The sequence below is a fragment of the Lutra lutra genome, chromosome 6 (genome assembly GCF_902655055.1).
Source record: "Lutra lutra chromosome 6, mLutLut1.2, whole genome shotgun sequence".
Taxonomy (NCBI): Eukaryota; Metazoa; Chordata; class Mammalia; order Carnivora; family Mustelidae; genus Lutra; species Lutra lutra.
This window is the reverse complement of record NC_062283.1, coordinates 30,218,894-30,242,550: the sequence shown is the minus strand read 5'-3', so window position 1 is coordinate 30,242,550 and position 23,657 is coordinate 30,218,894. Positions and strand designations below refer to the sequence as shown.

Sequence of the window (23,657 nt, the reverse complement as noted above, 5' to 3'; positions counted from 1 at the left end):
TACATCTCACCTTGTTTATTGAATTTATAATAAAGGAGGTAGTGAGGGGAAGAAAGCACTTAGAGGCAGAACCCATATTAGACAATGGGGAGAGAAAAATTAAGTTAAATCAACAGGGGGAAGGTAGGGGAGAGTCAGAGGGAGCCTTGTTCATCTTTCAACATCAAATCAGTAAAAGTGGGGGAAAGCAAAGGATCAGGAGAGAGAAGAAACAGACATCCTCTTCTGTCTGTCCTCCTGTCCCAGAGGTGGGAGTTATGATGCTACTCAGTGAGTTCAGAGCAGAAGGTTCTCCCATACTCTGCACAGATGTCATTCCTCCTACCCACAGCCTCCTAGAAAGCGGGCCGTGGCCTTAGCCAATAGAAACGGAGGAGTTGGGGAGGCGGGGCCAGGAGTAAGGAAGGGTCAGCAAGGACCCCCAATACTGATTCTCCTCTGGCTGGAGGTGGGCAGGAAGGAGACAAAGCTCAAATACTGAGCAGCCAGAAAAAGAAGAAGATGGCGAGAAACAGGAAGAGGGAGTCCTGCCAGCTGGAGGCCGGGTGACCCTGTCCCAGATCCACACCTGTAGGAGAGAGGAAAGCTGTGGAAGAAGCATCCACTCCTAGGTTGGGAAGGGGCCTGAGCTGAGGGAAGGCTCTTACCTGTACCCCGATGGAATGGCTCATGAGTGTTGAAGACGGTAGTGAAAAAGCCAAAAGGAAAAGCACCAACACCAAATGAGAAGTGAAAGCCCCCGGTATCTCCAAATGACTGGAATCCCTAGGGAGGTGGACAAAGTCAGAGGAGAACTGGGCAGGTCTTTGGCAGGGAAGGAACACAATTAGACAAGACTCACCCCTCTGCTCTCCGGGGCTGGTCGCTGGCCCTGGGGGCGGGGTGGAGTTTTCAATCTGAAGGACCGGAGAAGGGCTGGCAATGAGAAACCATCTCTTCCCTTCCACACCCCACACCCAGGGCAGAAACCCTCCATCTTCCCTCAGTAACACCCCCTCTCTCTCACCTGGGGTCCTGGGGCTTCTGGCTCCCTCGCCCATAAAGAGGAACAACCTTTTCCCTGCTGATCCCAGCTTTACACACTGGGCACTCTTGCCGCTCTGGCCGCATCTCCAGCCACTGAGGGAGAAAATGAAGTGGTTTCCAGTTCACAGCAGGGTCTTTCAACTCCTCAGACCTCCCCATTTCCCTCTTCATCTCCTCTGAGTACGCACCTGATGAAGACAGGGCCAACTGGATGGGGGGGAAAAAAAGAAGGTCAAACTAGCTACAGAAAAGACAGACACGGACCCAACCTCACAAGAGTGATCTCACCCCCTCTTCCCAGGTATTCCCTGTTTCTTTTCCTATTTTTTACAATTTCTACCATGACAGCCAGTTTGGCCTTCCTGCTTCTCTGATCTTACAACATGTAAAGTAATATCCATCCTCAACATGCTCAACCCTCTCCTCTCCCCCAACACACACACACACACACACACACACACGCACGCACGCACGCACTCACGCACCCATCTCCTCCTCCCTTCTCTGCCTTTTGACTTAAGTTTTCAGGTCTCTTCAAACAAGGTTTTCCAGATCTCCTCTTTCAGCCCCCAGCCCCATCCTTGTCCCTATCACTCCCAAACCATTTTTTCCTCTCTTCCTCTCAATAAAGTCCCTATTTCCACCATCCTTTAACTTCTCAGGATTGCCCCTTCAGTGCCCTTGTTCTCGGGTTTGTCATACCACTCCCTATCAACATCTCTCCTGAATGTGATCCCACATTCCCTAGGTGTCCCCTACTCAACTAATAAGGCATGTCACCCCTAACCTTTGAGTCTAATATGTTAATACCTGTACAGCTAAGACCTCTCACATTCTCGGGTCTTACCTGTTAACAGATGTGCTGTGACGCCCACCCCGCCCCAACTCCTCTTAACACACCACACATACCCCTCAGCTCCTAGTTCCTATGACTCTCCGTCCCACGAGTCTCCTCTGTACAGATATGACCCTCTGGCCCACACAGACCCAAAGAGACCTAAGTGCCCTCCTCGGGCCTCACCGATGTGAATGTGCCCTCCGATTATCTGTATAATTGTATGCCACCCCGCCCACAGCCCCCTCCCCCGAGTAAGGAGGTGAGCCCCACTTTTCTCCCCCTCCCGGATCCTCACCAGTACAGGTGGCCACACACACTGACCACAGCTTCCCGAGCAGTCTCCAAACATATATTACATTCGAAGGTCGCGCCCGCCCCGCCCCGCTCGCGGTTTGGCCCTTCGGGGCCCCCGTCCTCATCCTCTGCTGCTGCCATGGCCAGTTCTGTTTCGCCTACACGTACCCCTTAATCCCCCAAACACACACACACGCCCCAACAACGAGAAACCGCCTCCAGCCCACGGTCGTTGGGCGGGCTCCAAGGCTTTCTTAAGCACTATTGGCTTGAGTCACTGACAATCACACAGTTTAAAAGAAACGATTGGTCCAAAGCGTAGGGGCGCGGTTTGCGCAGTCCTGCCCTTGCACAATGGTCATTGGCTAATACAGTCTCAGTCTGCGTCGCCCGACCAGGGGGAGCTTTATTCGTCTGATTAGCTGCCAGTCATAACCAAAGACCAAAAGCAATTGGTTCGGGACTACACAGGCCTCGCCTACTCTAAGTTGCCTTTCTTTCCTTCACGTCCCCTTTCAGAGAATGTCTGGATTCCTATTGGACTTTGGAGTGTAGGGCTCCAGAGCACTTGATTGGCTGGAACTCGACGGAAAATGGTGGTTAGGTAAAATACGCGTGCGTAGCAGCCGGCGGGAAGGGGTGGGCCAATCCCGTGAGCGTTAAGCCTTCTCTGGTCCCACCCCCTTTTCCTCTGTCTTGTCGCCATGGTGACTGCTCTACGATTGGCGGGGTTTGGGGTTCAAAGGCCTTGGCTGGCCTCATCCGGGTCCTCCGGCTGTGGTCTCTCTAGGCTGATTGGTCAGTTTCTTTCACCCCTGATTGGCCGAGATCGGGAAAGACGGCGAAAAGCTCGGCCGGAGACCAAATGCTCGGGTCGCAGGGTTCAAAATGGCTCCGGCCTCCTTCGGTGACGTAGAGAGCAGAACTTGGGTTCGCCCCTCCCTTTTAGTGAAGAAGGGAGCAGAACTGGGATCAGCTCGTTTGGATGGTGCGAGCATCGATCTGGGGCCCTGGTGTTAACCCATCTCCCTCGGCTGGAGGACTCAGACCGCTCCTCCTTAGGTGATTTGCAGAACAGAACTAAAGGCCCACACCTTTCTAATGTGACACAGTATGACAGAGTTGGTCTCGACTCCTTTTTAAATCTTAAAAGCAGATAAAGGTCTAGCTCCATCCCTTTGCGAGTAGGGGCCGAAGGGGCGAGGACCGCCCCTTTTTGGGCGACCCGCGGCCGAGTGGGGTTAGGCCCGCCCCTTCCGTCCTGTAATGTGTCCCGCAGAACTGGGGTCTTCCTCCTGGGTTGGAACCCCGGAACTTGGGCAAGCCAGAGCTTGGGCTTTTTGTACGAGTTTGGGCCTTTTCTACAGTCAGTAACCCTCACTGTGGCCCAAGGAGCGGAACTAGATAACAGTCCTCCCACTACCAGCGTTTTTTACATCCTCTACCTCAGGATGTGTACACTCAAGCAGGGCGAAGCTGTGTCTGGCAGAGGGGACAGAGGCTGAGGGCAGTTCCACACCCAGATACAAGGTCCCACGTGACTCAAGTGAGGCAAGGTGAGAGGCTGGGAATTGCCTAGAGGAGGAGCGGGAGATGAAGGTACAGGATGCCTGTATGGGTTTAGGAGAAGAGTTACTGAGAAAGAGGTGGAAACCAAGGAGAGGAGTGATGGAATGAATGATCCTGGTAAAGGGATAATGGAAGTATGGGGAAGAGGAGATCAGGGGCTGAAGAGGGAAGAGATACAGGACTACACAATTAAGGAGGCATGCTGCTCCCAGAGTAATCTAGCGTTCTTTCTCATTTTTTTTTTTTTTAAGCAACCTAATGCCCAGTTTCTATTGGAAAAGATGCGCCTAGATTCTATGTTGGGGAGAAGGGCTGTCTCAGCTTCAGTGACTAAGGAGACCGATAGGAAGGAACTAGAAAAGCAAAAGTACTGAGGCTAAATAAAGAGCGTGGGAGGACAGGGGCAGGGAGAGGGCCTGAGAGTATCCCTTCTCTTTAAAGACCCGAGAGAGGGTTGAAGGAGGGAGCTGGACTGAGGGGAGATGGGGACGGGGGCAGGAGAGCAAATGTCAAAGAGACCAGCCAGAGGAGGGCCAGGGAGATGGAGCCGTGGAGAGAAGACGACGGGTGGAGAACTCAGTGACTGGCATATAGTAGGTGCTTGAAAATACCTGGAGTTGAATGGGGGGACAAGAAAGAGGTTTTTGGAGAACAGTTGGAGTTGGAGGGAATAAACAGCGGATAAGGGAGTTAAGGAGAATGAAAGAAACCAAGTGAAATTTCCAGGAAGAGGAGAGCTGATGAAGAAGGAATGGGCCAAAGAAGGAATACAGCACCAAGGGACACACAAGCCATATGTGCTGCAAGGGAGCTGGAGGGGAAAAAAAAAATGCGGCTGGAGCCAGAGAGAAGGCCAGAAACGGAGGCCGAGCCCAACAGAGCTCTCGCGGGGCGGAGCTACCAAGAGGAGACTGGGAGGAGATGCCTGAGTCCCTGGGAGGCGATTGGCAGAACGGGCCGCCCGTCACCGCCCCCTACTTCCTGGCCAGCCCCGGAAACCAGCAGGCGTTGGGGAGGGGTGAGGGGGATAGCGGCAACAGCAGCCCCAGCCCTCAGAGAGACAGCAGGAAGGGAGGGAGGGAGGGAGCTGGGGGGACAACCCCCCCACCATTCCTACCGCAATGGGCCCAGCCTCCCACTCTCACCTCCCCTCCATCGGCCGGGGCTAGGACACCCCCAAATCCTGTGGCCCCCTTGGCACCGACACCCCGACCGAGGCAGAGACACAGCCACCCGCCACCACCGCTGCCGCAGCCTGGCTGGGGAGGGGGCCAGCCCCCCGGGCCCCCCACCCCACTGAGGTGGGGGCGGGAAAGGGATGGGAGGAAGCGGGAGGAGGGTGCTGAGAGGGATTTGGAGGAGGGGATGGGGGAGAGATTGGGTCTGGGAGGCGGACTGGGGAGAGGGTTGCTGGGGAAAGGAGAGGGGCCCTGAGAGGGAGGAGACCCGGTGACCCTGTGAATCTGGAATGGGGGTGTGGATAGAGAGTCCTGAAGAGGGAATTCCTGACACCTTCCCCAATTCCTTTTCCTGCCCTTTGGCCCCACGTGACTCTTAGGGGGCTGTGGCCGGGAGAAGGAGGTTTATTGCTCTCCTTCCCCCAGCAGAATTTGCTTCCTAGGAATGCCCTCAGACACCTCTGTTTCCATCTAGGCACAGGACTTTCTCAGTGGCCATCCACACTGGGCTAGATCCTTACTGACACACAGATGCTTTGTGGGGGGCCATGTTTTCTACATTGAGTCTGTCTGTGCCTTTGACATGTTTAATGGCTTATGTGCAGCTAGCTTCTCCCTGTGCTATCCATGGTTTGTGGAGAAACTGTGTGTTATTTTCCATCAGAATTGCCCATTCTCTTCTCTTATGTTCATGTCTCATGTCCAGTCTTGACATTGTTCAGGTGTGTGAGTTTTGTATATTGCATCCATTATGTGGTTTCATGTTTCTTGCACATTTTATGCTTTTGCATGTTTACTTCTGCATGTAAAGATCAAGCCTTGTTTTGGTTCATATCTCGTATATTATATGTCCATGATGCTGTCGTATGCGATAGTCCTCATGTGTGGGATCCTGTGGTTTAGTTGACTAGTGTACACTCCTGTTGTGATCGGGTTGACCTGTTTGCTGCATGTGTTTTCCTAGTCAGAGTACACACGACATCTATGCGTGATTCTTTGCTTATTTATCATATTTACGCTGATGTGACATGTCCACAGCATCTGTGCTTTTGGTTATACATACTACATAAATTTCATAATTTTATTGGCAGTATATTTTTGTGAGTCATATATATGCACATTAACCCATTTGGCAGTCCGTGGTGCTTATTAATCCTTGGACATTTCTGCTCTGAAGAGGGTCACTTAATGCCATGTATTAGAGAAAAAGGCGACAAGCCTACATGTCCCCAGAAAACCATCCCCAGATGCCTTACCTTGCTGACCTTCCTGGCCTGTGTTTCTTCACATACATTCTCTCTCCAGTGGCTATGGACAGCCTGTCTTCATGGAGCTCAGTGCATCCCATGGGGTCAGCCCTGCTGTGCACATTATCTGTTTCCCACTCTTTTTGCACAGTTAGCATCTTTTTGATGACAGCCTCATCTCTCCCCTGTGGCATGTTAATCCTCATGCTGTGTTTCTCTTCTGTATGAGGTGGGATGCTCCATCTTAATTGTTGGTACTTTCCCTTCAATGTGATGGTATATTGTATGTGCATATTTCAGAGTAGGTTACGGTTAGGCTTCTTAGGTTCATTGTTTCTTGGTGACTTATCTTTTCACAGTTAACAGTTCTCGAGAGTGTAGCTATCTGATTCCTGATCATCTCTGTCATTAATTATGGCTGTGTGGGTGTGCACTCAGCATTATAATCTGTTCCACAGATGTTTATTGAGCCACCTCTCTGCCTCCTTCTGTCCGGGGTGTTGGGAGTGCCTACCCTCAAGCTGCTTACAGACTGGGAAAGGAACAGAAATGCCAGTGAGCAATCACATACACAGTGGTGTCAAAATCAGTGGCTCTCAGACGTGTGTGCACACCAGACTCACTTGGAGGGCTTGTTAAAATACAGATTGTTGGGCCCAAGGCCCAGAATTTCTGATTCGGGAGATCTGGGATGAGGTCCAAAAATCCATGTCTCTACACTTTGAGATCCAGTGATCAAGATAAAAGTGTAATGAAAACTTAGGCCAGGTGGGGTTCAAGAAGGCTTCCAAAGTGTGATGCTGAGCTGTGTGAGGCAAGTGAAGAGGCGGAAGGGCATTCCAGCCAAGGGAACAGCCTGTTCACAGCACAGAAGCATGAAGGATTGTGGTGTGTCTGAGGAACTGGAGTTGGAGTGAAAAAGGCTTTTGTGGGGGTGTGGCCGAAGATGGAAAGAGAAGTCAACTTGCCTAAAGGGCCTGTAAACAAGACAGGGAAATGCTCAGATTTGTGTCACAGAAGGATCCCTGATTGCCATGTGGATGACGAATTGGAAAAGCAGAGTTAGGATCCTGTTGCAAATACTCCACGGGAGAAATGCTGGTCCAGACTTAACAGGAGCAGTGGGATAGAACAGCTCAGAGCCTACAGCTGTAGAGTTGGCAGATTTTCCTGTTTTTCTAGGGCCTATTAGCCTTCACTGATTGGCAATGGACTTACCTTTGAACATAGACCTTCTTGTCATTGGAAGGGAGTGCCTGTAGTCTTGCTGGGAGTGACAGGTAACACCATTTCGTGATTTCTGACCCTGCCCCCAACAGTGGGGCAGAGTGGAGGAAGGAGGAAGAGCCTAGAAGGCAGGTTCTGTGTGCCTGCCTACACCTCTTCCTCCTGAACTCTGTCCTCTCCCAGAGAAGGTGATATGATGTGTCTTTTACTCTCTGCCCTCCTTTTTTTCCCCCCACTTGGCCAGGCCTTAAATATTATATCTGCCTGACCAGGTTGCCTGCAGTGTCCCAGGAAGAGGGGGGAAGGGGGCAGAAGGATTTGTTTGCCTGACTGTGGAGGGAGGATTGATAGATGGTAGCTACTCCTGGTATGTCCATGGGTTTATCTGGGAATGGGAAGGGGGGATGGGGGTGGCTGCCTTAGCGGAGAGGGGATTTTCTAGTTCTGCATTTACTACATTCCTTCTTCTGTTACTGGGCGTGACTTGAAGTTAGCCTTCTGGTGTGAGCGGGTCAGTCTTTGTGTTTGCATTAGTGACAGAGCCTTTATGCTTGCCAGTGCGCTCTTGAGAATGTCTGTGGGTGTTTTGTCCCTTGACCGTATCTGCTGTGTGTACACCTCTTTGTGTACATACGAGCAGCAGTGTAACTGTGTTGGGAATACAAGCTGCTTGGGTGTAAACTAGGAAGTGCTTCTTAGGAGCCGTATCATCTCAGGTAAGTTATTTAACCTCTCCTATAAAATGTAAATTGTGTGGTTCATATTTAAGGGTTTAACGTAGTCTGTAGTTCAGCGCTAATCCCACAGAGAAATACAATGCAAGCCACATGTCATTTTTAATTTTCTGGTAAATACATGAAGAAAGGGAAAAAGTAACAAGGTGAATTTAATTTTAATAGTATGTTCTATTGAACCCAGTATTCTGAAAGGTTAAAATTTCAAAGTGTAATCACTACAAAAGATTATTATGGGATATTTTACATTCTGATTTTTATTCAAAGTCTTTGAAATCTAATGTATATTTTACACTTCCAGCACATCTCAGTTCAAACGAGGCCATTTCAAGCACTCAGCAGCCATATGTGGCTGGTGGCTACCCTATCCGTTAGTCCGAAGACCTTACCAACTACAGGTGTTAGTTATTGCTGTTATTAATGTCCTCTTATCATATATCTGAGTGTGGATGTCCGTGTCTCATGTCTCTTGTCCTTGTGAATATTTCTGGAGCCTTCCAGGAGAGGGGTGGGAGAGCAGTCTTGAGCTCCTGTCCTCCCCACCCCCATCGTAGAGCGGCTTCCCTGGGCAGGTTTTGATTGGAGCCCTGACCCCATCCTATGTCTCTGGCCTTTGTCCTCATAGCTCCCCAAACCCTGCCTTCTGTGCCCTATACGCCCCACTCCCCTCCAGGACCAGGCCCACTGTCCCTTGCCCTGTCCCCTGCAGGTGGCCAGAATGGAGCTGTGGCCATGGGTATGGACTGTGCTGCTGCTGCTGCTCCTGCTGCTGCTCTTCCTGCTGCCCGCCCTTTGGTTCTGCAGCCCCAGTGCCAAATACTTCTTCAAGATGGCCTTCTACAATGGCTGGATCCTCTTCCTGGCTGTGCTCGCCATCCCTGTGTGTGCTGTGCGAGGACGCAACGTTGAGAACATGAAGTGAGGGCCGGGGATTTTGGGTGATGAGAGAACCTAAGAGTCAGAAGTGAGCAGTGGATGGGGAGGATGTTGGGTGTGTAGAGAAAGCAGAGAGCGCCCAGGGACAGGGAAGGGGAGAAGACTGCAAAGATGCCCTGAAAGACAGTGGGTGGGATGGGGGAACTGAGGCATGCAGACAAGTATCAGTGGTTCCTGCTAGAACCCCTTGCCATGACCCCACAGGATCTTGCGCCTGATGCTGCTCCACATCAAATACCTGTATGGGATCCGAGTGGAGGTGCGTGGGGCTCACCACTTCCCTCCCTCACAGCCCTACGTCGTGGTCTCCAACCACCAGAGCTCACTCGACCTGCTTGGTGAGATCCTTCTCAGGGCACACCTCCCCCAGCCATGCCCTTCCTCCTTCCCCAGAATCTCCTCCTCTAGGGGTCCTCACCTCCCCTGCATCTGAACTTTGCCCTCTGGCTCCCTTCTCCCCTTCCCCCGCACAAACAAGCTAATATATGTTTAATCACCTCTTCCTCCACTCAGGTCTTCCCGGCCCCTCCCCTCAGTCTCCTTTTCCCTTTATCTCCAGTCCTTAGTAGCTGAGACCTGCTTTCCACAACACGTTGCCTCCTTTGGCCTTCACCCTTCACCTTTTGCTCTAGGGATGATGGAGGTACTGCCAGGCCGCTGTGTGCCCATTGCCAAGCGTGAGCTGCTGTGGGCTGGCTCTGCTGGGCTGGCATGCTGGCTGGCAGGAGTCATCTTCATTGACCGGAAGCGCACGGGGGATGCCATCAGTGTCATGTCTGAAGTCGCCCAGACCCTGCTCACCCAGGATGTGAGTCCCCCTGTGGAAAAGGAGGGCCGGGGGCATTGTGGAGCAGAGCAGTTGTAAATAAGCTGAGACGCAGGGCCAGGGAGCCTCAGAGGTCCCATTACAGCGTCACAACCATATTCTGACCCCTCTGTGTATGTCTTCTTGACCCTCTATCTTCCCCAGGTGCGGGTCTGGGTTTTTCCTGAGGGCACAAGAAACCACAATGGCTCCATGCTGCCCTTCAAACGTGGCGCCTTCCACCTTGCAGTACAAGCCCAGGTAATTACTACTTCCCCTTCTGCTATGGAGCCCCCAGCTTCCACCATCCCTTTCTTTCTTGGCAGAGGCTTGTCATGGGGCCTTAAAAGGAACTGTGGGCTGTCTGCTTTTCCCTTTCCCCAGGTTCCCATTGTCCCCATAGTCATGTCCTCCTATCAAGACTTCTATTGCAAGAAGGAGCGCCGCTTCACTTCGGGTGAGGGCCCTGAGTAGACGTGGGGCTGGGGGTGGCCAGAAAGGCCATGGATGAGAGAGGCTAGAAGGGTGTCCCCACCAGGGAGGAAGATGGGTTGGTGTCAGAACTGAGATGTCCAAAGGATCATCCAGTGTGACCACACATCAACCAATAAATATTTATTAAGCACCCACCATACCCTGCTATGTGGGTAACGCTTGGTCCCTCCAAGAGGGGCTGTTACTGTCCAGTGGGAGAAATAGGCCTGTGTGTGCAAGGCTGTAATAACACTTGGCAGTAAAGGCTAAACTGAGACAATGGGGGCTGAAAGGGTGCTGTTGAGGTGTCTGGACCCCGGGGGGTGGAAAAGGCTTTGTGCAGGAGGGTCTCAGAGCACGAAGTAGCTGGCAGGCAGAAGGGGCAATTGTCCAGGGTAGGGAGAACTGAACTGAAAAGTTGGGGAGGGAGTAGCAGAAGAGCTCAGAAACTGTGCCCCACCTGTGGGCAAAGGCCTAGGTAGACAGGCCATGATGGTGCTCACCCCCTCCCAGGGCGATGTCAGGTACGGGTGCTGCCCCCAGTGCCCACAGAAGGGCTGACACCAGATGACGTCCCAGCTCTGGCTGACAGAGTCCGACACTCCATGCTCACCGTTTTCCGGGAAATCTCCACTGATGGCCGGGGCGGTGGTGACTATCTGAAGAAGTCTGGAGGGGTGGGCGAGGCCCAGCTCTGAACTCCCCTCCCATCTACCCCCACTTTCCTCCCACACCTACCAGCCCAGTGTGCCCTGAAGCAGGGCCAAGCCCTCTTCCTGTTTCTCCTCTCCCCACTGTTCCCCTCTTTGGAATCTTCCAACTTCTGAAGTGAATGTGGATACAGCACCACTCCTTGCCCCTTCCCAGCTACCCCCTCCCATAGACTCTCTTGCCTTGGTGCATTCTCCACTCTGACCCCCCACCCACCTCCTGTGCCATTTTGTCTGTAGGACGGTTGCCTCCCCCTCATCTCCAGTGGCTCACCTACACGAGGATGGGAACACACCATCCTTTCCCCAGTGGACATTTTTCCTTTGTGATCTTCTCTCCCTCTCCACCCCACATTGGCCAGTGGACTCATCCATTCCGTGGAACAATACCCTCCCACAAGTCCACAGATTCAGTGGACTTCTCCATTTGTGTGGACTCCTCACACTGTGGCTGGAAGCAATGCCTGGAACATTCCTGGCTTATCCTGGGAACACTCTTTAGCACCCTCACACTCCCTCCCGTGGAGCCTCCTGTCAGTGGAGGCTGGACTTTTCTCACACAGAGGCCTCATCCTGCCCATACCCAGGTGCCCAGGGGTGAGCCTACTCCTAGATGCCAGTTTGGTCTCCACATTTCTGCTTCCCCCTGTCCCTGTGGTACGGTTCTTCAGTGGTCCTGGCCCCAATCCAGTCTCCTGCAGCCCTGCTGTACCATTCTAACCACACACAAGGGAAGAGGCAGACATCAGGTGCTGCATTCACTTCTGCTCCCTGGGGAGTTGGGGAAAGGAACTGAACCCTGGCTAGAGGGGCTGGGAGGGCTTTTAATTTATTTCTCTTTTTCTTTTGAGGCTTCCCCTCTCTGAGCCAGTTTTCATTTCCTCCCGTGGCATTAACCACTCCTGCCTCCCACCCCAGACCTGTGCCCACAAACTAGAGAGGTGGGCTGGGAGCAAAAGGAGAGGGCGGGACCCAGTTTTGCGTGGTTGGTTTTTATTATCTGGATAACAGCAAGAAACCGAGAATAAAGACTGAGAGAGAGAGAGTGATCTGGGCACTTTCTGGCTGCATTTGTGAAGGCATTCAAGTGGTTCTTACCCAAGCAACCTTACCCCAGCCAGAAGACTCGGGTGGGCCCAAGGCATCCATCATCCCCCACTTAGCTCTGGAAGTTTCCATCACTCACTGCTCCTTAGTGGCAGATAACCTTATCTGCACTTCCCCACCTGGCCATCCCAGATGATTAGTGGGGCCAGTTTCTGTATAAATTAGGGGACCCGGGCTCTGGAGAGGTTCCTTTTCGGCCGTCTGAGGCCTGGACCCAGGCTGTTGTCCTCACAGGAGCCTGATGAATGACAAGGAAGCAAGCAGACACATTGGCTGCAGACTTCTGGGGCTGCAAGGGCACTGGAGAGACTCTCACCCAACATAAGTCATTTGGGGACAGGGTACCAGAAAGGATAAAGTATGGCTATCTAGAGACAGTGTGGGGAGACTTAAGTGTTGGGGAAGGGCTTGGGAAAAAGAGAAAGTTGAACTACAGAAAGGTATCTGGGACAGCTGGGGGCATCTACTGGGTAATGGGGGTTCAAGCAGAGAGGGGCAGGAGGACTCACAGGCGCCCAGCCTCTCCTCCAGCAGCAGCACCTGGTCACTCAGAGACTCTATCCTGTCGCTGCGGCCCCACAGCTCTGCCACCTTTTCCGGCTGTAGCTCTTCAGGGGGCATGGGCAGCACAGCCCGGACCCAGCTCCCCGCCTGACCAGCCCACTACAAAGGAAGGGACACCTCAAGTGTTGGGGGCGGGGTGGGGCGCACCCTGCTGGGAGGGCCTGGCCCACACCACCACTCACCTGCTCCAGCCGCTCCAGGCGCCCTCGCAGCTCCCAAATCTCCTGCCTCAAGTCACGCTTGTCATGTTCAGCTTCCCGAACTGAAAATAAACAGTGTCACCTACAGCCCAGTTCAGCCTGGGCCCTTGCTGCCACCTGTACTCCCACTCACCCGCCACGCTGAGGATGCTGGCACCGGTTGGCGGCTCCAGGATACCCTCTGCGCAGGTGCGCCGGTCCTGGCCCAGCACCAGACCTTGGGGACAGCCACAGGTGAAGCTGCCTGCCGTGTTGACACAGTGGTGCGAGCAGAGGGTGACGCCAGTCCTACATTCATCCACGTCTAGTTAAGGGAAAGAGAGGGCTAAAGGATGGGGGCAAGCTGGCGCCTTGAGGGTAGTGAGGTCCTGACACCACTGGGGGGGGGGACCACTCACCCACATGACAGTGCTTCCCACCCCAGCCTGGGGCGCACTCGCACTGCTCTGGCCTGACACAGATGCCTCGGTTCAGACAGGGCTTGGCGCAGATGGCTGTGGGTGCAGAAGGGCGGTTCAAAACAGGACAGCCCGCCTCTCCAGCCCCCCAGCTCGCTCCGTCCCCAGGCCTGGAATACCCAGTCTCACCTTCGTCACAGGTGAGCGCCCCCGGATGTCGCTTCTTCCAGCCCTGGCAGCACACAACATGGGTCTGCTGCACCTCTCTCCTCACCTCCCTCCATGCCACTTGGTATATGGTCCTAGAACACAGGCCTGGCTGTGAACATTGGTTTATGGGCTTTGGTTTGGGTTCCTGAAGTTCCTGAAAGACCAGCAGGGTCCAGGCTCCCCAGCCCTCACCTGTAGGTGCTGCAGATGCGCCATCCATTGCACACAGTCAGGTAGGGCTTATACACTGGCTGGCTGTAGGACTCGTTGTAGTGGAGGGGGACCACCAGCATCTGCTTGGAGCAGACCCCCTGACTGCACCCAGGCCAGGGAAGGTGAGAAATACTGAGTGGGCCAGGCCCTAGGGGCCAGGAATCCCACTCCCCTCAAGGCTCCACTGAGGCCCCGCCCTCCCTCTAGAGGACAGCCTCACACCCCCCCCCCCCCGCCGCCTCCCCCCACGCCCCGTTGAAGTGCCACTCGCAGCAGGTTTCCTGAAGACCTCACACCTGCCCTGTGCCCTCTGTCATCACCTCTCTTTGAGGGATCCGCCCTTGGCCCCCTGGGCTGACATCAGTAGCAAGAGGAATGACAGTCCCCCGAAGACAGTGTACAGCTCATTCCTGGACCCCATGGTTCTCCTTCACTCCAAACTCTGCAGGCTGCAGGCAAGAAGAGGTTAATGGAGGCACTTTCCCTCTCCTATAAGCACTCCAACTCCAGCCCTCCAAGAGCAGACTGCAGACCTTGGGTGCCCTCTAAGGGAGTCAGCACGTTCATCTGTACATACTTGCACTAGCCATCAGGATTGTCACTTTTAACATGACCCCTTTGTTCAGCACACCTGGTCCCCGCAGCATCATGCAAGGGCACACCCCGACACACTCCCTCCACCCCCCTCGACACTACAGTTAACTCTCCCCGAGGACCCTCCTATCTGTAACAGGCCCTCTTGTACATTTTTCTATCTTCGAAGGCTCAGAGAAGCACCATTACATCCTCTCACACTGTACCCAAAACCATGCACCTAGAAATTGCACCTTAAATACATCCCTACTCCCTCCCACACCAACACCCCTCATACAACACGCCCCAACTCATACTCTATTCTAAGGCTATTCCCCATCACAGTCTCCCCACCTGTCTTTCCCACTCTCCCGGAGACTTGAAGCAGACCAGCCTCAGCAGCAGCAGCTCAGACTGGTGGGCGGGTTAGGCAGGCTGGGAAGGAGAGGAGGGGCCAGGCCAGACAGAATCCTCCCATTCTTGCTTGCCCCATCCCACAAGCCTTCAGAGTTCCTGCTTCATCTGCTCAGTGGTGTCCAAGTCCCACTACCCTCACCACCACCCCAGCAAAGGGCCCCCTAGAAGTAAATTTCCAACCCTCTGAGACGTTATTTCTGGACTTCCCAAATCAGCAGAGGGTACTGGCTCTGTACCACCACCAGTACCTCTGGTCCTTGCCACATCCTTCAACCCAACACAGACTTGGGGAGAACTGGGGGGGGGGGGGCGGGGAGAGAGAACTGGCAGAGAAAAGCACGGTCAGGTCATGGGAGAAGAGGCAAGAACAGCTGAAGAAAGAAAGGAGGGCAAGTCATTACAAAAGGCCAAGGGGGGGTGGACAGCCCAGGGCACTAAAGGGAAATTGCCCCCCGTTTCTTGATGACATTTGTTAGGGCCTGGGGGGGGCAGAGTTGAGTCAGCCACCGCCCCCCATACAAGACTAGACAGGGCCCTATTGTCTCCACCAAAATTCCTTCTTTCAAGGAAGAGGAGGCTCATTGTCCAGCCTCTCACCCAACTGTGGCCTACAAAGGTCGAAAAGGGGCGCAACAAATGCCCACCCTGACCCTTAGCCCCCTTGTCTAGCCTGGGGGTGGCAGGCGCATTCCACACATGAGGCTGGGGCACAAATCACTGGAGCTCTGGGCTCAGCCCCCCAAGCTTAGGCTGGGACAGGAAGAGAATTGTCCTCTGCAGGAAAGAACCCACAGAGAATCAGGAACCCACACAGAATGGGCATTTAGAGAGCGGAAACACCAAGGGGGTCCCACCCCAGACCAGGCATCCGGGCACCCAGACCTCAGGCTCTCCATCCCCACCCTCCTTGGGGAGCCAGGTCTCCCTTACCTGGAAATGAGCCAAGCCACACTGAGGAAATGGAACTTTATTTCCATTAATACAAGGTTAACACCCATTCAATGGTAGCTAAAAGAGGGGCTGGGGCCTCAAAGAAACTAGGCTCCCAGGGGGTACCCCAACACTGAACGTAGGGACTGGGGGATCCCCAAACCTGAGATGGGCCTCACAGGCCATAGATATTCCCCAACACTGACATTTCAAGAACGGAACTGTCCCCATAGGGGAGCCTCAGAACCCCACTCTCATGGGTAGTCCTTCCTGGGAGTTGGGAGAGCTGAGGAAAAGGGAACATGGGGAGAAGAGAAGCTAAAAATGACCTGAGTGGCCTAGAAGGAGACCCCTGTAGCGGGCAGGGGCTGGGTTCTCCTTCTGTAACAGCCAGAGACGGAGGGTCGGCGGCAGCAGCAACAACAGCAGGAGCAGCCACAAGTTAAAAACCTGGTTTCTCTTCCCAACCTTGGGCTTGGGAGGCTGAGAGAGCACGGAGCAAACCCCAGACATGAGCTGGGGGAACACCAGGATTTGTCATGTACAGAGAAGAGGAGGAAGGGGTCGTGGGAGCCCTGGTTGGTGCGGGCAGTGTGGGAACAATGGGGTGGTCCCAGGCACATCAGAGCCTGACATTTGCCTTCCAAGGCCACCGCTTGGTTTCTGGGCTGGGGAGTTCCCGGGGGATCTCTGAGGACATCCTCAGGAGAGCCAGGGTTCAATGCAGGTCTCATAAAGGGTACGGTTGGAGTGCCAGGCCGTGTGGGCGATCCCAGCCATCGGACACCTCACTATGGCTCCCCGGGCCAAGAGTGTCTTCAACCCAAAAGAATCCCGCAGATAAACCTTCAAGGTGGGCAAAGGGTCACAGCAGACAGACAGATGAAGAAACAAAATGAGTTCCTGCTGGTGTCCTTGATCCCCTCTCCCCACAGGGTGAACCCTTCCGCGCTCAGGGGTCGGTGGCAGGGAGGGCTACAGACTGAGGTGGGACAGAGCATGAAGAAAGGGGACACAATCCCAGGGGGCTCACCGGTTGCTCCTCCATCTCCAAGACCGTCTCATTGGCGTCATAGAAACCAAAGAAGCTACAAAGAGATTGAGGGTGGGCAGAGGAGGTTATCAGGAGAGCTGGAGAAAATCAAGGTAGGCTAGGGGACTTCGGGAACTCATGGCCGCAAGACACTCAGAATACTTAATTAGGTATCATGTGCCTCACGAGGTGATACACTGGAACTATAGTAAGGCTTCTGCAGAGTCCCATCAAAAATGCGTGACCTGAACCTACTCCTGAGGAAACAGCCGACAAACCCTGAGGGACATTCTACAAAATGTCTGGACCACACTCCTCAAAAATTTCAATGTCAGAGACAAGTAGTCCAGAAAAAAAGAGAGACTAAAGAGCTATGCAAGTAAATGCGACTCATGATCCCAGGATGGATCTTGCAATGAATTTTTCCCCCCTATAAGGACAACTGGAAAATACCTGAATCAAGTCTATAGAGTAGCCTAGCCATGTTAAGTTCCTGACTTTGATCACGGTATTGGGGCTACGTAAGGAATGTCCTGTGCACAGCAGACAGACAGACATACTGCAGTGTTAGGGATAAAGAGACCTCATGTCTACAACCTATTCTCAAACAGTTCACAAACACACCTATACCCTGTATCTGTATAGAGAACAGAGGAGGGCAGAAACATGGTAAAATGTTAACATTTAGAAAATCTAAATGAAGAATACATTAAGATTGCTTTTGTAATACTTTGGTAACTTATTAAGTATGAAATTATTCCCAAATATAAAGGATAAACAGGTCTTAAGATTCTCAGAAGCAGTATTTAACTGGCATGGGCCGTGAGAGGGCACTGGCCATGACAAAGGCTAATAGTATTAAGTCCAATAGGCTACGGGAGCAAAGAGAGGCCACTCGCCTGGTTCTAGAGCACCAACAAAGGCTTCCCAGTGAGGACTCTCCCCTAGGGAAGGCTGTTCCCCAGGCAAATGAAGAGCAGGAGCCAAGGTACAGAAGTGAGGCCCAGCTGGGTGCTGGGGGGAGCTGGGCTGGAGGCCGAGAGGCCATGCTGAGTTGGGCTGGAGGCCGGGAGGTCATACATTTCACCAGGTATAGGAGAGTAGCAGGGACACACAGACACTGGGTTTGAACTCCAGCTCTGCCGCACACTCCCAAACATGTGTGGCTGAGCGTATTATTCTCTTTGTCCCATATAAGAATACTTCCTTTGCAGAGAGGAAGTGAAACCCCGTGGTTAAGTCAGATAGCCTGACTTCTCAAGTTACTGACTCTATGAGGACTGAATAAGGTTTATTTGAGAAGTACTTGGAATCGTGCCTTGACATGTAAAACATGCCATGTAATTGTGAGCTATTACTATCTTCACAGGGTTGTGGAGGTAAAAATGAGAAAAAACAAATCCCATCCCATGGGAGTCCCGTGACTCCTTCACTTAAAATCCTCCAAGGCCTTCCCATCTCACTCAAAATAAAAAGTCAAGGGCCATGGTTGCCGAGAGCTGGGGCAGGGGGTGGGGGAAAGCAGGGATGGGGAGTTCATGTTTAATGGCTATAGTTTGGGGAAAAAAAAAGTTTTAGAGATGGATGGTGGTGATGGTTACACAAGAATGTCAATGTGCTTAATGCCACTGAAGTGTACACTTAAAACGGTAACTTTTATATTTTAGGAGAAAAAAAAAAATCAAGGCCTGACTGCCCTACAAAGGCTAAACATCACTGGATCCCTACTACCCCTTTCATCTCCTCTCCCACCCTCCCCAGCTCCCTGCACTCTAACCACTGGCCTCCTTATTCCTCACACCTGCCCCAGGACCTCTGTAGATGCTACTCCTTTCCCGGAGTCATCCCCCCGCCCCACCAGATTGTTCCACAGCTCCTTCCTTCACTTCAAGTTTCTACTCAAATGGCAACTCTTCCAGGACCTGTCTGGCCATCATCTGACATAGGCTCCAGTTATCTTCTAATCCCTTCCCCTGCCTTGTCTTATTACCACCTGATATATGTATTTACATTTATTACATCTGCTACACTACCAGATCGTAAGCTACGTAATAGCAGGGACTTCTCTCTCATTTACCCCTGCATCCCAGTGGCCCAGAACAGTGCCTGGGCATACATACAGTGCTCAATAAATATTCATTAAGGACTAAAGTAGCTTAGGTGACATTTTAGATCACTCATGATGGTCTGCAACAGGGGCCCATACATAGCACAATGGAGCCACAGATTTTCTTGAGGTACAGGATGGAGGGGACGGGGCCGGAGGCTATTACAGAAGTCCAGGTATGTAAAACAGGTGGGAGGAAACATAAAATGGCATGGAACTATACACATCCTACTAATGACAACTTCCTGGTTTTGATACCGCACTAGAGTTACATAGGATGCAATTGTGGGGGGAACCGGGCGAAGGATACATACCCAGGACCTCTCTACACTATCTTTGCAGCTTTCTATGAATCTGCAATTATCTGAAAGCTAAAAGGTTTTACAAGGCAGGGGTTTAAGGATGGAGAGGAAGCAGAGTCTGGAGGACATAGCGACTGGCTGGATACAAGGAGTTGAGGGATGATGATTCCCACGTTTTGGTCTCCAGTGACAGGATATGTGGAGGGTGGGGCATGCAGGCCTGAGATGAATATTTCTGGGGGTTGGGTGATGTCCTTAGCCAATCTTCAGGCCACACAGTCTCTTATTACCTAGACTGCCAGGGGGTAATAACACCATCATCAGGGCCCCCAATCAGCACCAGGCGGCCCACACGAAGAAAGTTCTTCCTCCATGCTGAAGAGTGGGAAGAAAAGAGCTTGCGTCAGTCACAGGGGTCAGGCCCTGTTGGAGAGGCAAACACAGGGGGTCAGAGAGGCAGAAAATGGACCCAGGTAGGAGCCTAGGGTCTCACCGGTGGCATTGGGATGATCTCTTTCCCCATTAATCAGGGCCAGGAAGCTGCTGGCATTGAGGTACAAGTCATCATGGTGAGGGTCTAGGTACAAAGAGCAGTTAGAAAGACAGTCAGAGAAGCAGGGAAAAGAGGTAAGACCAGAGGCTGAAAGGCCAATCAGGGACTACAATGATAGACAAGGTGACTACTATGAGTAGCAATAATAGGAATTGTGAACAAGAGAGCAAACACCTTTATCCAGCACCTAGGATGCCAGGTACTGTTCAAAGTATATTACGTATATTACATGTTAATTTCTTTAATCTTTACAACCCCCTATAGGGTAGATACTATATTATTACTTTACAGATACAGAAAACAATCACAACCAAATATTTACTATCTGGCCCTTTAGAGAAAAAGTTTACTGACCCCTGCCCCAGACTAACTCTGAAGCAGTAAGGTAATACACAGAAAGTGTTCTCAATAGTGCCTAGTCACACAGTTATCTTCAGCATCGCTGAAGTTATCTTCAGCATCACTGTTGGTTATGGTACAAGGGGGAGCAGCAGACCCTACCCCCCCCAGGGTGCCCCTCCATGCAGACCCCAGTTTGGTATCCCCTATTCACCGTGCCAGTAGTTGCAGATGGAGAATTCTTGGCCCCAGGGGCTGTAGCAGATCCGGTAGAGGTTAGACCTCATGGAGGTAGGGAAGAGCCACTTCAAATAGTCCGTATCTGGCAAGAGAACAGCAGAGTCCAGTGGCCCCAAACTTCTGTGTCCCCAAAACTCAGGGCCCTCTCTGGAGCCCACCATCCCCACTCACCTCCATACTGTCCCATTTGTGGAGAGGAGAGAGAGATGAAAGAATCCACGTTGTGCTCCTCCATGACGGACAGCAGTGCCCGGCACACCAGGCCCCCTGGAGGCAGAATGCCACATGAGGCTGGGACTTAGGGACAGCCAGGCCAACAGCCTCCCAACATGCTCCCCGCCCCCAGCGTGTCCGTAAGAAGACTGAAGCCCAGAGAAAGCAGGCACACCTTGTGGCAAAAAGTTATATGTCGTGAAAGTAACAGAGCCAGAATTAGATTCTGGGTCTCCCCACTCTACCTGTAGGGTGCTTTTTACTCTCCCATTATCCCTTATGTCCAAGAACCATGGGTAATGGCAAAAGGGGGCAGCAGCATGGGGAGCCTCCCTCCCACTGAGGACACAGAGGTAAGACCCAGGTGCTGAGGGAAGTCAGAAAAGTAGGGCTCAGGTACTAGGGCTCTGGCTAGGAACAACCAGGTTCAGAAAAGGGGACACCAGGAAGTGTCCCTCAGGTAAGGATCAAGCCTCAGATAGGGCTTAGAAGTTGGGAGGGGGAGGGCGCCTACCCTGCGAGTAGCAGATGAGATGCACCCCTTCAGGGGCCTCTGCCATGATGGGGGCCACAGCCTCTCCGAACCCTTGCACCTGTTCCCACAAGGGTCGCAAGCTCTCTCTTCCATCGAAGAGATCGAGCACTGTCACCACAGTCCCAGGGTGTGTCTGTGGGAAGGGGGCAATGCTGCAACAGGGGATGGACTATGAAGCCCTTCCACACCGCCCCCTGGCCAGCGTCCTCATGCCTATGGCGCCCTGCAATGAGAACCAGGGATCTCATCCTCGGACTCTCCCAACGCCAGCACCAGCTCCTCTAGGAACTGAGCAGGCCCGGAAGCGCAGCTTTCAGTTCCCCATTCTCCTTCTCCCGTCACTACAGTCGCCTCCAGCGCCCCACAACCGAGTGTCCCCTGCCAGACCTCGTTGATGTATTCCAGCAGGTGGCGGAAGCTGTATGAGCTGTCAAAGAGCCCGTGCACCACGATGACCGGTTTGTAGGAAGCGCGATGGGGCGCAGGGGCTGCTGGCAGCAGCAGCGGCGGCGGCAGGAACGGTAACAGGAGCAGAATCCCCGCGGGGGGGAGCCGCAGCCCTCTGAGGCCCAGCATGCTCCCGCCTGAGAAGGGGGCGATGAGGGCCTGTGAGAGAGATGACACACGCTCTCCCCTCGGAGCAGACGCCCGGCAATCAAGATCCCCCCCGACCGTGCTCACTCTAGGTCCAGGTCACAAAATAGCCTACTTTGAACTTACTTCAGGACTGTAGGGAAACACACCCCCCTACACGCACCGACGCACACCCGAAACCCCGCCCCCAACTCAGCCGGGACTCAGTCCCTAGGCCCAGGATCTTCCTAATGCATCATGCCAGCCACGCAAGACCCTGGCTTTTGCAAGAAAGACCCCTGAGCAGCAGCGCAGCTCCTGGAGAATGCAAGCTCCCACCTGGCCTAGGTCCGTGAGCCTGGCTTCGCCTGCTATTTACTTCTCCCTAGACTGGAACCCGCGGGGGGGAGGGGAAGGGTGTAAGGACAGCGCGCGCAGGGGAATGACGGATGGGAGAGGGGAGACTGCTAGGGGTCGCGCTTCGCCGTCACGTCCGGGGCTTTCCCTGGCAACCGTGCCGGCGTCCCCTGAAACGCAAGCCGGGACCGGAGGGGCAATGGAACATTCCACTGCATTCCGGGAGCGGGGGAGGAAGTAGGCAGACCGATCCATTTAGGCCGGTGGGGAGAGGAAGAAGCGGCAAACATATCCTGGGAATCTAGAGAAGGCCGGTCCAGGCCCTGCTGCACCAGCGAGCCGAGGGTCCGATTTCCTGGCCTTGATTCGCCCCACTTCCCAATTCAGGCGTCCTGCTCCGCTGCGGAACATGAAGTTCTCCCTCCCCCAGGGTGGGGGTGAGGGAGAGGGCGGTGGGGAACAGACTGGGGAAAGGCAGTCCTCCGCATTTCGACCTACGCCGGATCCGGGCTGAAGCCAGCCCAGGCTGACCCCTCCCCACCCCTACCGGCCAGCCGCCGGCCCCAGGTCAGCGCCTTACAACTGTTCATTATGAAGTGCGTGTAGTGCCCTTGTCTCCAGGGACGCGAAGAGTCCTCGAGGCCCCTCGAGCTAAAAGTGCTGCCTGGCCCAGTTTCTCCCGGCCTACTCTACTCCGCTCCCGGTATACGACCCACCTCCAAGGGGCGGAGGGCCCCTGGGGCAGCGCTGACTCACGCTCGCGTGGTTTCCACCAGTCTTTCAACTTGAGGGACCACCCCACAATCTGCCCTTGGCTGGGAGCTCTTGTGGGCGGCTTGCGACGCAGACCCTCGCACCGCATCCGGACTTCCGCGCTCCAGGTGTCCTGCACCTCCGGCCGCGACCCCTTTCCCGATACCTAGGTGGGCTTTTACTTAGCATTTAAACGCGTTCCCCTTGAGGAAAAAGGATTTCGAAGCTTGTCTGAGTCCCTCCCTCTAGTCACAAGGTCTTTGCAAGTCTAAAGTTTCTCAATAAAACTGACGTGTGCCGAGAGGTGTGTGATGTGAGGACGGGGTGGCGGTAGGGGGTCCGGAGCTCACGGGAACACGAACGCAAAACCAGAACGACCAGTTCGGGGCCCTGACCTAAATGTCAGGAGCCTAGGACTGGTCCAAGTGAGGGCTTCAGCTCTGTAGCCTCGGCTTGGACGCGGAGGGGAAGGACACAGCCGGAGAAGGCGACTCAGTGGGGGGATGGGGAATACTAATCTGAAGGTGGAGGCAGGGGAGGGTTAATGATTCCCCGACTGTGCTTTTGCGAAAAGCCCAAATCCTGTAAATCCCGGTAGACTGCCTACCTTCACCTTCCCTCCCCTTGTAAGCGCTCACAAGATACAATGAAGAAATAAAAGCCCGCAATTACAGCTGTGCTCCAACCTCCCCCCCGCCCCCCACCACATACACTCCTGTCGATTCAGGAGGTGGCTCTGCGTCTTGGCAGGGGTGGTGGGTGGGTGGGATCTGAACACTGATGTGCCCAGAAACTCTAAGAAGCCCAATTATCGAAGGGGGAAAGGGAGACCAAGCACATACTCCCAAAATGGAGTTGCCAGAAATGAGCTGATCCATCCCCTCCTCCCAAAGTGCTGAGCTCCTTCACTCCGGAGAAAAAGGTGTCTCTGCATCCCCCCAGCTTCCTCTCTGTCTGCCAACCCTCACTCCACCAGCCACAGGCCCAGCGGCTGCTGAACCA

General features: G+C 53.5%; 4 protein-coding genes across 16 annotated transcripts; 1 reads left to right on the top strand and 3 right to left on the bottom strand.

Moving 5' to 3' along the window:
• Positions 1–2,390, bottom strand: RNF5 (ring finger protein 5). Its single transcript, XM_047733798.1, has 6 exons — positions 2,160–2,390; positions 1,215–1,233; positions 1,007–1,119; positions 842–896; positions 648–765; positions 1–568 (listed from the first exon to the last, which is right to left on the bottom strand). Exons 1-6 carry the CDS (start codon positions 2,297–2,299, stop codon positions 471–473), a joined length of 543 nt encoding a protein of 180 aa, XP_047589754.1. The 5' UTR covers positions 2,300–2,390; the 3' UTR covers positions 1–470.
• A 1,110-nt stretch (positions 2,391–3,500) lies between these two features.
• On the top strand, positions 3,501–12,084 carry AGPAT1 (1-acylglycerol-3-phosphate O-acyltransferase 1). Of its 4 annotated transcripts, none has more exons than XM_047733055.1 (7): positions 3,501–3,714; positions 8,823–9,031; positions 9,254–9,387; positions 9,682–9,857; positions 10,020–10,115; positions 10,239–10,311; positions 10,842–12,084. In XM_047733055.1, the coding sequence occupies exons 2-7, from the start codon at positions 8,832–8,834 to the stop codon at positions 11,024–11,026; spliced, it is 864 nt and encodes a 287-aa protein (XP_047589011.1). In that variant the 5' UTR covers positions 3,501–3,714; positions 8,823–8,831; the 3' UTR covers positions 11,027–12,084. The 4 variants fall into 4 exon arrangements, with proteins under 4 accessions (XP_047589011.1, XP_047589008.1, XP_047589010.1 ...); XM_047733052.1 differs by lacking the exon at positions 3,501–3,714 and adding an exon at positions 4,398–5,028; XM_047733054.1 differs by lacking the exon at positions 3,501–3,714 and adding an exon at positions 5,148–7,746.
• EGFL8 (EGF like domain multiple 8) lies at positions 12,031–15,533 on the bottom strand. 5 transcript variants are annotated; one of them, XM_047733041.1, is made up of 9 exons: positions 14,658–15,533; positions 14,051–14,179; positions 13,710–13,832; positions 13,497–13,609; positions 13,308–13,403; positions 13,043–13,213; positions 12,892–12,971; positions 12,655–12,808; positions 12,031–12,383 (listed from the first exon to the last, which is right to left on the bottom strand). In XM_047733041.1, exons 2-9 carry the CDS (start codon positions 14,149–14,151, stop codon positions 12,307–12,309), a joined length of 915 nt encoding a protein of 304 aa, XP_047588997.1. In that variant the 5' UTR covers positions 14,152–14,179; positions 14,658–15,533; the 3' UTR covers positions 12,031–12,306. The 5 variants fall into 5 exon arrangements, with proteins under 5 accessions (XP_047588997.1, XP_047588995.1, XP_047588999.1 ...); XM_047733039.1 differs by having other exon boundaries at positions 12,031–12,808; XM_047733043.1 differs by lacking the exon at positions 12,655–12,808.
• A 138-nt stretch (positions 15,534–15,671) lies between these two features.
• On the bottom strand, positions 15,672–22,953 carry PPT2 (palmitoyl-protein thioesterase 2). 6 transcript variants are annotated; one of them, XM_047733049.1, is made up of 10 exons: positions 22,483–22,610; positions 21,885–21,935; positions 21,360–21,578; positions 20,952–21,105; positions 20,396–20,491; positions 20,199–20,306; positions 19,586–19,669; positions 19,383–19,467; positions 16,684–16,738; positions 15,672–16,133 (listed from the first exon to the last, which is right to left on the bottom strand). In XM_047733049.1, exons 3-10 carry the CDS (start codon positions 21,546–21,548, stop codon positions 15,969–15,971), a joined length of 936 nt encoding a protein of 311 aa, XP_047589005.1. In that variant the 5' UTR covers positions 21,549–21,578; positions 21,885–21,935; positions 22,483–22,610; the 3' UTR covers positions 15,672–15,968. The 6 variants fall into 6 exon arrangements, with proteins under 6 accessions (XP_047589005.1, XP_047589004.1, XP_047589006.1 ...); XM_047733048.1 differs by having other exon boundaries at positions 21,360–21,556; XM_047733050.1 differs by lacking the exons at positions 21,885–21,935; positions 22,483–22,610 and adding an exon at positions 22,619–22,953 and having other exon boundaries at positions 21,360–21,556.
• Positions 22,954–23,657: the final 704 nt, after the last annotated feature.